Raw genomic sequence first — 15,242 nt, 5'->3', positions numbered from 1 at the left:
GGGGTTGGTGCGGGGTGGGCTAGGGAGGTATCCAGGTTCAGCCCAGAACATGGTCTATTAAACACAAGATTCAGAGCCCATGTCCATTGGCCTTGCAACAACATGGCAGAAGGCCTACGTTTTGGCGAAGGATTGGTGAATCCCGTAGTGGGGATTCACGTTTATGCAGAAGCCTTAGGATTCCTTAATGACGACACCGTAGGCATTGTAGACCGCTCAGAAGCACTTTCAAATCCGATCTATACCCACCCCTCAGTCGAGATGGCTTCCTGGTCTGCATTAAAATGCCCCCTGTCCTCTCATAGAAGGCTGGGTCCATTGACAGACCAGTTTCCCCCAAAGTGTGCGACTCAGTGCACTGAACGCTGTTTTCAGTCTTGAGGAAATCTGAGTCTCTTTTCACGGTCTCTGGACAAACCCACAGATACCCTTCCCGTTTCATAGCTAAAGCCCTGCAGTACAGAGTTTTGTGAACTCCGGCCTACAGAGCAGATACATCCATTCCTAAACCTGTGTTTATGTCCGTATTCCTCAGGGATGTGACAGCACAGAAATTCCTTATCCCATGAAGGTCTGTTCTCTTCATATTTACCCAAGCTTCTCTGCAAAGCTTACATCATCTTTCTTCCAACGCTTTTGGCAAAATCCCAAACAAGATACACAGCACGCCCCAGCACTCGTTTGTATAATGAGCTGCTGTTTGTTATGTAAATGCATCCTGCCCTTGGTGGTGCTGGTGGCCCCAATATATACACATGAGGCACAAACTTTGTTGTCCCATATCTGGGTTTGATTCCAGCTGTGAGCTATGGGCTAATGCGGGATCTCTCTCTCTGTTCTTGCGAACGATGGGGTGGGATGTTATCAGGGCACATGTTGGAAAGTTCCAGTATTATCTGCATTTATTGAGGACTATGCCCCTGTTGCCTAAGGCTGTCCTGAACTGGACTTCTCGGGGGTCATACCGACTGCCTAACTGTGGTGCACAGGGACACCTCAAAAGGAAAGAAAGCAAATCCCTTCTGTATCTTCCTCCCAAGGACATTCTGCCCCCTTCTGCAGAGAACACTATTTCAGACACAGGGACGTCTTCCAAGATGCAGTCAGGGTCTCAGCCTTCCATGAGGGTGCGGGGTGGGGGGCTGAGTCTGGACCCTTGTGGTAACAGTGACCCCCAGAAGCGACCTCATCCCAAACAGGCTGTGTGCCGTAGGCAGGGTCTGTGTGCTGAGAATGCAGATGTCCACAGTCCTGCGGTCCTCGGCTGCTGGACCACGTCCTTCATCTTGGACATTGGGACTCTCCCCACGGTGCTGTTGACTCAGGAATACGTTCAAGGCGCTTCTTCCCTTCCCTCTTCCCAGACCCGTTTCTTGTGGGAACTTGACCCTGGACGGGGAGGGCTCCAGAGTTTCATTTCTGCAGTCCTGAGGAAGCTTAACGTTTCCGCAGCTCTATCGTATACCAACAAACCCTCCCTGCATCCCAACACGGGCTGAGCTCCGTGGGTCCCTAGCCTCGGCCCCCAGGTCCCACTTGGACACACAGAGGTGATGTCTTTCGCACTCTTGCCCAAGAGCACCCTTGGGCATCATCTCTGACCCCAGCCTGGTGCGTTCCTGAGGAATACGTTACCTGCAACGTCGTTTCGTCTAGTCGTTACGAATCTCAAGGCATCTTACAGTGACAACTGTCGTTATAAATGCAAAAACAAAGCAACAGTAATTAGTGGCATTAGAATTCCCAGCCCATCATCTGGAGCCCCACGTGGGTTGCTCTAATTACACCCAAGAAGCCACAAAAAATCGGAGGGGGCGGATGTTTCTCTCCGTCGAATGTGGGACCTACCGCGTTTGCTACAGGGGCCTTATTTTTTGTTTTATTATTTTATTTTATTTATTTTATATATTTTATCATTTTATTTTATTTTATTATTTTGTTATTTTATATTATTATTTTAGTTTATTTATTCTTTTATTATTTTGTTATACTATTGTTTTGTTTTATTTTATCATTTTATTTTATTATTATTTTATTTTATATATTTTATCATTTTATTTTATTTTATATACTTTATCATTTTATTTTATTATTTTATTTTATATATTTTATCATTTTATTTTATTTATTATTTTATTTTATATTATTATTTTATTTATTATTTTCTTATTTTAGTTTATTTATCGTTTGATTTTATTATTTTATGTTATACTATTATTTTGTTTTATTTTATTATTTTATATTAATATTTTGCTTTATTATTTTATTTTAGTTTATTTTATATATTTTATCATTTTATTTTATTTATTTTATTATTTTATGTTACTTTATATTATTATTTTAGTTTATTTATTGTTTTATTTTGTTATTTTATGTTGTACTATTATTTTGTTTTATTTTATTATTTTATTTTATTTTATTGTACATAGTTATCATTTTATTTTATTATTATTTTATTTTATATATTTTATCATTTTATTTTATTATTTTATGTTATACTATTATTTTGTTTTATTTTATTATTTTATATTAATATTTAGTTTTATTATTTTATTTTATTTTATTTATTTTGAAAGAGAGAGAGAGCAGGGGAGAGGCAGACAGAGCTCGAGAGAGAGAATCCCAAGCTGGTTCCGAGCTCAGTGTAGACCCCCGAGATCGTGACCTGAGCCAAAATTAAGAGTCGGATGCTCAACCGACTCAGCCGGCCAGTCTCCCCTCAATTACTATATTTAAAAAACGATTACACAAGAACATCTTCTGTTCAGAAACTCAAACTGAACAGAAGTGGTTGAGTGTAATCCCTCCCACCGCCCTGAACTGATTTACCCTCCTCAGAGCAAAGCCCTGTTTTTCAGGATCCATTCAGCACTGTCTGCAAAAATCATGTACGAACCCCAAAAACGCATATGCTTTTACACCCTTATAATGAAAGAATTCTTCATTGTTTATTTGCAATTCACACTCAAGTGGTTATGTAGTAAGCACCTCCCTAACGCAGTATTCTGCATTATACGGAAACAATTATTAACCGTTTACCTGAAATGCAAATTAGTCTTGGTGTTTAGCAGGAGTATGTCCCAAATATCGCATGGGCACATATTTCATACATATATTATCTGACATTCAGATTTAAGTGGACATCCTGCACTTTTTAAAGATTTTATGTTCTTTATTTTTTTAAGATTTTAATTTTTTTTTAAGTAATGTCTACAGCGAAAGTGGGGCTTGAACCCACAACTCCGAGGTCCAGAGTCACACGCTCCACCAACCGAGCTGGCCGGGTGCTTCTCATGTTGTACTTTTGTTTGCTTCTAGGGACACACCTTTTGTGTGTCCCTGCTACCCGCCAAGGTCAGGCCACACTGTCCCTGTCACTCCCCAGACAGGTGCTCACGGACTCCCTCCCTCCTTCAGGTCCTTGTTCAAATCCCAGCATCTGGGATAGATACACAGGTATGTCCCCCTCTCTATGTGGACATATTCCCGTGTCTCTGCACACACAGAAAACCGTATGATATATACGATTACCATACACTTATATCCATGTAATTATATGTATCTAGGGCATCCAGGCAATTACTGACTTGCAAACCCTCCCCTCCCCCTGGCTCTCCACCTTGCTATTTCTGGTTTTCCAGCCTCCATGTCACATCCTCTAACCACCCATGGCTGGCCAGTGGAATCTGACCCCATGAGACGGGGATCTTGGCCGGCTCACCTCGGCTTCATCCAAGTGCCCACATCAGGAGTGCAATCTTTTTTTTTTTAATTTATTTTATTTATGTCGAGAGAGCGCAGAGAGCGAGGGAGAGACAGAGAATTCCAAACGAGCTCTGTGCTGTCAGTACAGAGCCCAACGCGGGGCTCGAACTCAGGAACCGTGAGATCTCCACCTGAGCCGAGATCAAGAGTCACATGCTCAACTGACTGAGGCCCCCAGGCGCCCCCAGCCTTTGGAACTGGAAACTCTGTTGTGGTGGCCCATCTCCCCCAGACACCTTCACTCACTTGGGCGCATATCCTCACAGGCAGTTGGATGGAGCAGCATCTTATAGTCGTACACAGCGCCCCGTGTAGGTTGCGTCTCTGGGGACCACCATACCTTCCAAGTCACAGTATGGGATTGAGGGCAGAAAGGGCAGAAAGGTACCTTTCACGTTAACATTTGCCTTCAAAATTGGCTTCTGTACTTTTAGGGGCACCTGGGTGACTCAGTAGGTCAAGCCTCCGCCTCTTGGTTTCGGCTCAGACGCTCTCATGATGTGTGGGTTCGAGTCCCACATCGGGCTCTGCACTGACAGCAGGGAGCCTGCTTGGGATTCTCTCTCTCTCTACTCCTCCCCACCTCAAAACAGGCAAAGGAACTTAAAAAAATAAGTAAAAGTAGCTTATATACTTTTAAATTATGTATACTTCAAATGATTATAAATATAGGTGTAAATACATATATACCAACCTAAATATGTACAAAGATGTGTACTTGTGGCTTTATACATATTTAGGTTGGTATAGATTTATGTATGTATACATATTTGTCTACTTGTGCATACATATATGTATATAATATACATATAATAAATAACCATGTATAAACTATATATGTATATATTGTGTATAAACTATACATATAAATTATATATAAAGTATATATATACTATATACATATAAAATATAACTATGTATAAACTATATATGTATATACTATATATAAACTACACATATAAGTTATATATAAACTATATGTATATACTATATATATAATATAGAACTATGTATAAACTATATATGTATATACTATGTATAAACTATACATATAAGTTATATATGAAGTATATATATACTATATACATACTATATATAATATATATATACACTGTATATATACTACATACAAACTATATATAACATACATATACTATATATGCATATACAGGGCTCCTCCTGTTTGAAAACTTGAAATCCCCACGCCCTTGTCCGCATAACGTCTACTGGGTACGCGGTGTCCTGAGGCCACTAAAGCAGCAGGTGCCTCTGGACTCCAGAACAACGCCTTTCTCAACATCTTTTCAGCTGCAATACCAAACTATTTTTAATTTTTTTTAATGTTTTTTTATTTATTTTTGAGACAGAGACAGAGCATGAACGGGGGAGGGTCAGAGAGAGGAAGACACAGAGTCCGAAGCAGGCTCCAGGCTCCGAGCCATCAGCCCAGAGCCCAACGCGGGGCTCGAACTCCCGGACCATGAGATCGTGACCTGAGCCGAAGTTGGAAGCTCAACCGACTGAGACACCCAGGCGCCCCACTAAACTATTTTTAAAGTCCCCGCTTTATCGGGACAAAACCTCATGCCCACGTCATGACAGTTCTGTTTCTCAGAAACCGAGAATCCTGGCTCTCACGCGGGTTCTTGCTCACAAACATTAACCTCCGTTTGCGGGTTGTGATGCACGCTTTGGGAGGACGATGCTGGCCCATTCCAGACGCATTACACTGCCGAATCTTTTTCCTCCAAGGCCCAGGAGGTGTTTCTCTTTACTCACACCTCTGGCACGGCCATCACCCCACTTCTCAAGTTTTCGTCCTTATGAGTTTTTCCTTGATAAGTCCTGCAGACTGAGTGAAACCATCCGGTTTGCAGATAAGCCCTGATGGCCCTCCTGGAAATGGTGATTGACTGTAAAACCACAGCTCCTCACCAAGGCCCAGGCTGACTACATGCACATCTATCATTTTGCAAAAACTGGTTTCCAAACCTCTCCAATTTCTTCTTAGTCCGCTTCCTCATTACAAGGAAATTTGGGAAACATTGAAAAAAAGTAGAGAGAAATTATAATCCAGACACAGCCTTTTTGACATTTTCCTACTTTTTTTTTTTTCCAGGTCATTTTGTTTTATGACGAAGATCGGAGTATGTGATAGCATTTAGATTACCACCTAGATTACTTAAAATTACTTTTTTTTTTCTATTTATCAAGGGTGTGATATTTTTCTCTATCGTTAAAAAACTGCCTTAAATAATGGATGTGTTAGATTGCCATAACAGAACACCACAGCCTGGGATTAACACAACACACATATTGTCTCGGGGTCCTGGAGGCTGGGAGTCTGAGATCCAGGCAGGGCTGAGGCTGGGAGTCTGAGATCCAGGTAGGGCTGGAGGCTGGAAGGTTGAGATACAGGCAGGGCTGAGGCTGGGAGTCTGAGGTCCAGGAGGGGCTGAGGCTGGGGGGTCTGAGATCCAGGCATGGCTGAGCCTGGGGGTCTGAGATCCAGGCAGGGCCGAGGCTGGGAGACTGAGGTCCAGGCAGGGCCGAGCCTGGAAGTCTGAGGTCCAGGAGGGCCTGAGTCTGGGACTCTGACGTCCAGGAAGGGCTGAACTTGCGGTCTGAGATCCAGGCAGGGCTGAGCCTGGGAGTCTGAGATCCATGCAGGGGTGAGGCTGGGGGGTCTGAAATCCAGGCAGGGACGTGGCTGGGAGTCTGAGATCCAGGCAGGGCTGAGGCTGGGGGTCCGAGGTCCAGACAGGGACGCGGCTGGGAGTCTGAGATCTAGGCAGGGCCAGGCTGGGAGGCTGAGATCCAGGCAGGGCCGAGGCTGGTTCCTACTGAGGCCCTCTAGGAGTGTATGTCTGTGTCCTAATGTTCTAAGGACCCCAGTCCTATGGGATCAGCACCCCCTACCTGACCTCATTTTACCTCAGTCCCTTCTTTAAAGACCCCACCCCAAATAGAACCACATCCTGAGGCGGCTTCCACGTGTGGATTTTGGGGGACGCTATTCAGCCCATAGCCACGGGTATCTTTGATCACAAAGCTTTCGACGTTCTCCAAAATTTAATTGTAAACATAAATTTGTAGACATAACATGACCGGGCCAAAATGTATGGTCATTTCTAACACAGTACATCCTTCTGCTAACGGACATTACAGCTAAAAGTGTGTGAGAATTCTCTTGTGGGCAGGGAGTAACCCATGCTTCTAGTATTAGATGGATTTTTGAAATCAGCCGCCACGTTTGTTGTTTGATACATTTCTTCCATACCTTTCTTTTTCTCCCTCTGTGAATGCCCCTTATCTATGCACTTCTTGGGGGTTAATTGTGCGTTAATACCCTTTGACCACATATCAGTCGGCTTACGTCGCGTATACGTTTTTAATTTCATTTATATTTCCATAGCTTTCTTATGTGTTTGGGTGGTCATATCTTTTTTTTTTTAATTTTTTAATTTTTTTTTTTTAATTTTTGTTTTAAATGTTTCTATTTGGTTTTGAGTCAGAGAGAGACAGAGCATGAGCAGGGGAGGGGCAGAGAGAGAGGGAGACACAGAATTCGAAGAATGGCTGGTGGAAAAGCGGGCTGTGTTTTGCAGGGGGCAGCAGGGCCGGCCGGGCAGAGCTATGTGACCCAAGTGATCAGGGCAGGCCGTTGGTTTGCATTTTGCCAAGCGTTATGCAGCTCTGTGCGCTCAACAGCACGGCTTAGATTTTTCCAGAAGCGTCTCCAGCATCTGAGGACCAAAACCTCTCACGCACATCTCGGGCGAAGAGTGAACTCAGCAAAGTCTAATTCCAGGCTGGTGCGGCCCAGACAGCGTTACCTCTCTCTGTGCTTCCTCTACGGTTTCCTTTGAAATCGCTTTCTAGAAGCCTCGGACTAAATAGGCACGTTCAGAAGCGTTATTTTTAGAAGTGTGCGCTCCATGCAAGAATAAGCCTGTCTGCTCAGATTTTTAAGCTTTACTTTGGAGAGACGGTGCCTTAGGGTTTGGCTTGACTTCAGTGATTGATGATTCATTGATATTACTTAAATGCCCAATTATCGGATTGCTCATGTTTCTACCCAGTGAGTTAATTGCTGTTGAGCCCATTTGGAATTCGCGACCTTCCTGCCCAGGGAAGGGTTTGTGAGGTCTCCAGGGTGAAAGCTTCATTTCCATCACCAGCCTGGGTATTTATTTCTTTTTTCTTGTTTTTGTTTTTCATTTATCTTTAAAAAAGATTTTTTTTTTTTAATGTGTATTCACTTTTGAGAGAGAGAGGGCAGAGGCACAGAGAGGGAGACACAGAATCCGAAGCAGGCTCCAGGCTCCGAGCTGTTGGCACAGAGCCCGACATGGGGCTCGAACCCACGAACCGTGAGATCATGACCTGAGCCGAAGCTGAATGCTTAACTCACTGAGCCACCCAGGTGCCCCGAGAGTGGGCACTTCCAGATCATTTGGTTTCAAGACATATGTTGGGCCAGGGCGACATTTCTGATACAAGTGAGGGTGTAACATGGGGTCCCCTGACCCCCCGAGAGCCAGCTACCGAAATACAGCCCTGGGGTGTCTGTGCAGGCTGCTTGCGGAAGACGGTGACTCAGCGGGGCTCACACTGGAGCAAGCCTCCATGACTGTGGCCACACATACAATTATAAAGCAAGTGTCATCATGTCTGATTAGTCACCAAGGGTTCGCCTCCATGCACACAGGCCCAGGTCCCCGGGATGGTAAGAGAACATGGCCCACGAACTATGAATTCCCATGAATTCCCAACGCATTAAACCAACACAGACCTATCAGGGGCCGTCCAGTGACCGGGAAGAAACCAGAAGCACAAGCTTGCAAAGCTAAGAGCAGTAAATGCTGGCCAGTCCTGGAGACCCTCCTTGCTGGCCAAAGGGTCATCGGTGATCAGCGAAAACTCGCAAACCCCGATACATGGCTTTGCCACAGCTCATCTGAGAAAGTGGGGAGCAATGTATTGACGATGGAAAATGACTCTGTTATATTCTTAGTAAACACAGGACACCTGGTACAGGGCTTCACCTGAATTACAGGAAAATCTAGCTGCTGAAATCTGAAACCCTAATCCCGTAGCTAAACATCTATCAGAATTTTCTGCCTGCCCGCAAAGAGCAAAGCCTAAGTGGGCATATTTCCAGGCATCCAGCGATAGAAATATTTTCATCTCTGGCTGTGTCCACATTCAAAGCATTCCTACGTTGTTGAAAGGATTGCTTTCCAGAAGTCCTGGGGAGGCTTCTTCCAACCATGTATTAAAACCCACCTGTATACTTCCAAACTATGAGTTTACCTGAGTGAGAGACACTATACAGACACGTATTTAACTCAAAAGTATATATATGTGTTTTTTGCATATGTAAATATGCTTATGAATATAGACTGCCATTTCTGTCAAGGCAGCTGAATGCTTGTTGTTTAGAATATATGGATTAGAATTTATAGTAAAATACATTAGAATATATATTATACAATATTACAATACAATGTGTAATACATATCTAACATTATATATAACTTGTAACGTCTAAAGGCAGCTGAACATGTTTTTTTACTTGTTTAACTATCAATTTATTTTTTATTTTATTTTATTTAAAAAAATTTTTTTTAACGTTTTTATTTATTTTTGAGACAGGGAGAGACAGAGCATGAACAGGGGAGGGTCAGAGAGAGAGGGAGACACAGAATCGAAAGCAGGCTCCAGGCTCTGAGCTGTCAGCACACAGCCCGACGTGGGGCTCGAACTCACAGACCGCGAGATCATGACCTGAGCCAAAGTCAGATGCTTAACCGACTGAGCCACCCAGGCGCCCCTCAATTTATCTTTTAAAGTTTATTTATTTTCGAGAGAGACAGAGCGAGTGGGAGAGGGACACAGAGAGAGAGAGAGAGAGAGAGAGAGAGAGAGAGAGAGAGACAGAATCTCAAGCCGGTTCCAAGATGTCAGCACAGATCCCAATGCAGGGCTTGGACTCACGAACCATGAGATTATGACCTGAGTGCAAATCAAGAGTCAGATGGTTAATTGACTGAGGCACCCCAATGCCCTTGAATATGTTTCTTAGAATAGAAATGTTAGAATGTATAATAAAATATATTAAAATATAAATAATAAAATACATTAGAATATATTACAGAATGTTAGAATATATATAATACTCAATATTATATATATATACACACATATATATATAATGTATATTTATGTACACACAAGTTGTAAAGTCTTTGAAGGGCCATAAGCATGTCTTTTAGAATATACATAGTAGATGGGGCGCCTGGGTGGCTCAGTCGGTTGAGCATCTGAGTTCGGCTCAGGTCATGTTCTTATGGTTCATGAGTTCGAGCCCCGTGTCGGGCTCTGTGCTGACAGCTCAGGGCCTGGAGCCTGCGTTGGATTCTGTGTCTCCTTCTCTCTCTGTCCCTTCCCCGTTCATGTTCTCTCTCCCTCTCTCTCAAATATAAAACACAAAAACATTTAGAATATATATAGAATATATGTCATAAAACACATTAGAATACATATTATAGAATATATCCGAATATAACATACACAGTATGTAATGTAATAAGTATAAAGCCTGCAAAGGTAACAATATACCTTTTAATTAAAAAAAATTTTTTTTAAGTTTGTGTATTATCTTTTGAGAGAGAAAGACAGTGAGAGCAGGGGAGGCACAGAGAGAGAGGGGGAGAGAGAATCCCAAGCAGGTTCTGTGCTGTCAGTGCAGAGCCTGATGCAGGGATCAAACCCACAAACTGTGAGATCACGACCTGAGCTGAAACCAAGAGTCGGACGCTTAACCGACTGAGCCACCCAGGCGCCCCTGTGCTTTTTAATTTTAACTCACTATCTCTACACTCATACACACACACATCACACATACATATACACACACATATGTACAAGTATATACCTAACTCTTCCAAAAGAACGACACGTATCTATACTCCCGCTGGCTTAGAAAACTAGACATTTATTCCTCTAGTATTGAACACCTGGACGGGTTGCTGCGTTAACCTCACGGTTCACGGGACTAGAGACAGGACCTCCTTGTTTGCACATGACAGAGTTCAGTGTGCCCTCCCCGCACCCAAACGTCATGTCCCAGCCCAGAGGCTGTACTGACTCCTTAATGCCTAGCTTACAGGGTTTTGTTTTTTTTCTTTCTTTTGTCTTTCCGAGTCATATGCTGTGGTTTCTGAAGAACTTTTATGGTCCTCCCAGATGAAAGCTGCTTTTGTACAGCAAGGTGTTGTCCAAGCTGGCCAGGATATTTATAGGAAGACGTAGGTAAGTGGTCAGGCTCAGGGGTGGGAGAGGACCGAATCAGTCAACTGGGCCACCTGGCCTTATAATGATCCTGAAAGTTTTTCTGGAACCCTTGCTGCCTGGGTGCAATCGGAAAGGAAAAAAAGCATGTCCCTGATTGACCCAGACTTGACCACCAAGCTTAGTCCCCTAGCACCATCGCAGGGGCAAGTCCCCCGGGGACCATCCTGAACCCCCCCAACCCCTCCGCAGGGCAGGGCCAGGCAGGACCTGGTGCCCAGAGCCCCTCCTAGTTCCAGCCCGGTGCCCTCGGCCTGCTCAGGGCGCGCATTTTTTTTTTTTTTTCCACCTCTCTGGCAATAAGCGACCAGACCAAGCGCTCTGCCTAATGCCCTGGGGAAAATGCCACCCACAAAGTGTAGACGAAGGGTGGGGCGAAGCTGGCAGCCCGGGGCCAGAACACCACACCCAGAGCCGGGTTCTGGTTTCCTGTCGCCCCTCCCACTTGGCCAAGCCCGGCAGGCATGGCCTAGTCTCGGTGAAACGCTTCGCTTCTGACTTAGACGTGGCCTTGCCTTCTGGACCGGCCGCCCCTGCCCGCCCCGAGCGGACAGGGTGGCCAGACACAAAACAGGACGCGCCGTGACATTCCAAGTTCACATACACACTAGTCGTTTCCTCTGCAAGTGTGCCCACATGGGATCTCGGACACGCTTAAACGGGGGCGGGTGGGTGGGAGACGGAGCTGTAAACGCAAATGGCCTGGGGCGCCCTGCCTTCCTTCCCCACACTGTGCCTGGTGTCCTGAACACAGGGAGCATCAGAGTTGGGGGCACTGCCTTCGGGCGTCCTAGCTCTTAAGTCTGGCTCTGGTTGCTTTTGTTTGGGAAATAATCATGGATTGTTAGCAAAGCTTGCGGGAAACTCACGGGGGGGGGGGGGTCCTGCGCGCTCGCCCCCGCCCCTGCCCACCCCTTCCCCTCCACGCCCGCCAGCATCTTGTACCAGTTTGGCTCCCCCCCCCCCCCCGCCCAGGAACCAGGAAGCCGACCTGGGCGGGGTCTTAGGATTCGCCAGACCCGGCGAGCGCCCCAGGGGCCGCGCGGGCCGCGCGCCCTGGGCGCACTCAGCTCCGGCTCCAGTTGGATCTTTTAAGTTTACTTTCGTGCCAGCCACGCCCTCCCGGTGCCCAGCCCGCCCCGCCTGCCAGCCTTCCGGGCGAGCTCGGCGGGGACCCCAGCCCCCGGGGGCGCGCGAGGGGGCGCGGCCGCCACCCCAGCGCCGCCCGCCCGCGCGCCCCGGCCTGGCGGGGGCGGCTCCGGGGCGCGGCGGGGGCGGAGCGCGGCGGCGACGGCGGCGGCGGCGGCAGCGGGGACGCCCCGGTCCCCGGGCCGGGCGCGGGCGGGCGGGAGAGCGCGCGGCCCCGCCCAGGCCGCTTCCGCCCGGCCCCCCCTCCCTCGGCGCGCACGCTGCGCCCGCGCGGGTGGCCGCGGACTCGGGCGGCGAGGGATGAACCGGGACCCCGCGTCACCCCCGCCGGCCCGGGCCGCGCCCCCCGCCTCGGCCGCGCCGCCCCCGCCCCCGCCGCCGCCGCCGCCGTCGCCGCCGCCGCCCGGGCCCCCGGGCCCGCCCTCCGAGGCCGCCGGCTACTCCCACCAGCTGCTGCTGCTGCTGCTGCTTCAGTGAGCGCCGCCCCGCGCCCCGCCATTGTCCCCGCCGCTCCGCCGGGCCGCGGGGGACGCGCATGGGTGGACGCCGCTGATGCCGCCGCCGCCGCCGCGCCGCCCTCCGAGGCTGCGTCCCGCCGAGCCCGGCCCCGCGCGCTCCCCGGACTGGAGCGCGCCCCCATGGAGGCGCCCGGGCTGGCCAAGGCGGCCAAGGCGACCGAGCCCGAGGCCCCGGGGGGCCGTGCCGACGCCCCCGACGGCGCGCCCGCGCTCTGCCCCAGCCCCGAGGCGCCCTCGCCGGAGCCCCCCGCCTACCGCCTGCAGGACTTCGACACGCTGGCCACCGTGGGTGAGTAGGGCGCGCGGGGGAGCCTGCCCGGGGGGACGCTGGCGTCAGACAAAGGGCGCGCGTGTGCCGTCGCCCGGCCGCCCCCCTGACCGGCCCTGGCCGCTCGCGTCTGCGCGCGGAGTCCCGGCCGTGCGCCCCTGGCCCCTGTGGGCGCCCCGAGACCCGGAGCCAGTCCCCTTCCAGCCCCCCGCGAGCCTCCCCGCCTGCGGGGCGCCCGGGCCCCGCGCCCCAGAAACCCCTTTAGGTAGGACTCCCGGCCGCCCCAGGTGTCCGTGGCACCCGACGTCACGAAAGTTCCTGGGGGGGGGTCACCTCACGTTCACGTTGGGGTCGTCGCCCGCCCTCCCAGCCAGGGGCCCCGAGCGACCGAGGCGGCGGCCACACGCACCTGCACAACTCTTTCTGGGCAGCGTCCCTGTGCCCAGCGTCAGGATGCTTCCGCGTAGACCTCACCGGGTGCTTGGCGGGGACAGGTGTCCCGGGGCGCCCGTCACGGGGCGGGCGGGGGGCGGCGAGGGACACGGACGCCTTGAGCGCCTGAAAGTTGGGGCTCCTTCCCGGACACTGATTTCCCTTTGTCCCGTCCCTTTGACTTGCATGTAATTTCCAGCGAGTTCCCTGGGCGCGCGGATCCCCAGACGCGCTGGCTTATGCGGCCGCCCCGAGTGGGGTCAGAAAACCCCGACCGCACGGCGGTGCCGGGTTCAGGTTGTGGACACCCACCACCTGCCTGTGGCTACTTAGCACGTCTTAACTGCCCACAGGGTTCGGGGGACGTGCGCTTTGTCAGAAAGCGCGTGGGGAAGGGGCCGTGTCACCCTGGGACAGGGGTGTTCGGGGACTTTCCTGGGTCCCCTAAGCCTATTTTGGAAAGGAGGAAGCTGGGCGGGGAATCAGGAAGCCGTGAACTCGAGGTCGTGGCCTAGGGTCAGTCACGCCGGCAGACGCAGCCAGACCTTCTCTTTTCCCTCCGGGGTCTCCCCCTGCCCTGTGCACTGGGCTGTGAGGAAGGGTCTCCAGGAAACCCGATTTCGGGAGGACGGCCCGGGTCGCACGTCCTCTACCTCTCCTTGCTTGCCTGTCGCTGTTTCCCTCATCCTTCCGTCTGTCTGTCTCCCTGTGCCCGTCTCCTTCCCTCCCTCCCGGAAGCCGGCTGGTGGAAAAGTGGGCTGTGTTTTGCAGGGGGCAGCAGGGCGGGCCGGGAACGCGGGCCAGTGCGGTGACCCCGGGGGTATGTGGAAATCCGAGTGAACAATGGAAAGTTGCTGGGGGACCCGCGGAGCCTTGGCTCGCAGAACCACCCATTGTATTGCTTCTGGGCACAGGCATGGCTCTATTGTCAGACGGGCCCGGGCCACCGGCCAGGACCCGCGGCAGGGTGTGGGCGGGCTGTGGACCTGACCTCTCCTGCCGCCTGCAGTCACGCGGGGCCCCGTGGGCATAGGTGCCCAGCCGGTCGTCTTGTCCTTACAAATAGAAGGTCGCCGCCTTTGGGGACGGAGAGGGGCGGCTGTGGGAGGGTGACTGCTTCCCTCCAGCTACCTCTTGGCCTCTCCTAGTGGGGACGAGGCTCCTTCCTCAAGGATAACTTCCTGCGGGCTCCAGGGGTGTGGACAGAGAGCTGGAGGCGCGTGTTCAGCTGTTAGGTTACAGAGCGTGGTCAGGGGCCCAGGGGGGTGTGTGTGTGAGAGAGAGAGACAGACAGACAGACCCAAGTATGTGTATGTGAGAGACCCAGGGGGTTGTGAGTGACGGAGGTGTGTGTGCAGTTTCTGTGGTGGTGTATCTAACCTTGTGCTTCAATACTGAGGAACGTGAACCTGAGCCCTCTCGGCCCCGGAGACTAAGACTGGAGGGACCCCCGGCCGTCCCGCCCCGGCCGTCCCATCCCGCAGCCCGTGCGTGTCCCCTCCAGGTCCCAACGTAAGGTGCAGTGGGTCCCAGGGGGCGAGCAGCCGGGCGACCTCACGGGGCCCCAGGCCACACGGGCGCCCATAGACCATCTCTATGTGCTTTTCCTCCTGAGAGTGCAGTCCTCTGTGACGGGGACCCACCCTACACCCTACACGCCGAGGGAGCACTCCCCAGACGCCCCCAAGCCCTCCGCACCTCTGTTTTCCACCACCGTGCCCACGCCCCAGAACCTTCTGTGCAGGATGATTCGG

The 15,242-nt window shown here is 50.3% G+C and overlaps 1 protein-coding gene across 2 annotated transcripts in view; it reads left to right on the top strand.

Moving 5' to 3' along the window:
* Positions 1-12,657: 12,657 nt before the first annotated feature.
* PRKX (protein kinase cAMP-dependent X-linked catalytic subunit) overlaps positions 12,658-15,242 on the top strand; it is a 70,897-nt gene continuing 68,312 nt past the window's right edge. Inside the window, exon 1 of one of the 2 annotated variants that reach the window (XM_027052917.2) lies at positions 12,658-13,077. In XM_027052917.2, the coding sequence (XP_026908718.1) occupies positions 12,909-13,077 (169 nt within the window). In that variant the 5' untranslated portion in view covers positions 12,658-12,908. The remainder of the gene's footprint in view (positions 13,078-15,242) is intronic. The other variant, XM_027052915.2, reaches the window with a different exon arrangement.

This window comes from Acinonyx jubatus, chromosome X (genome assembly GCF_027475565.1).
Source record: "Acinonyx jubatus isolate Ajub_Pintada_27869175 chromosome X, VMU_Ajub_asm_v1.0, whole genome shotgun sequence".
In the NCBI taxonomy this organism is placed as follows: domain Eukaryota; kingdom Metazoa; phylum Chordata; class Mammalia; order Carnivora; family Felidae; genus Acinonyx; species Acinonyx jubatus.
The sequence above is the reverse complement of the archived record's forward strand: the minus strand, read 5'-3'. Positions and strand labels throughout refer to the sequence as shown.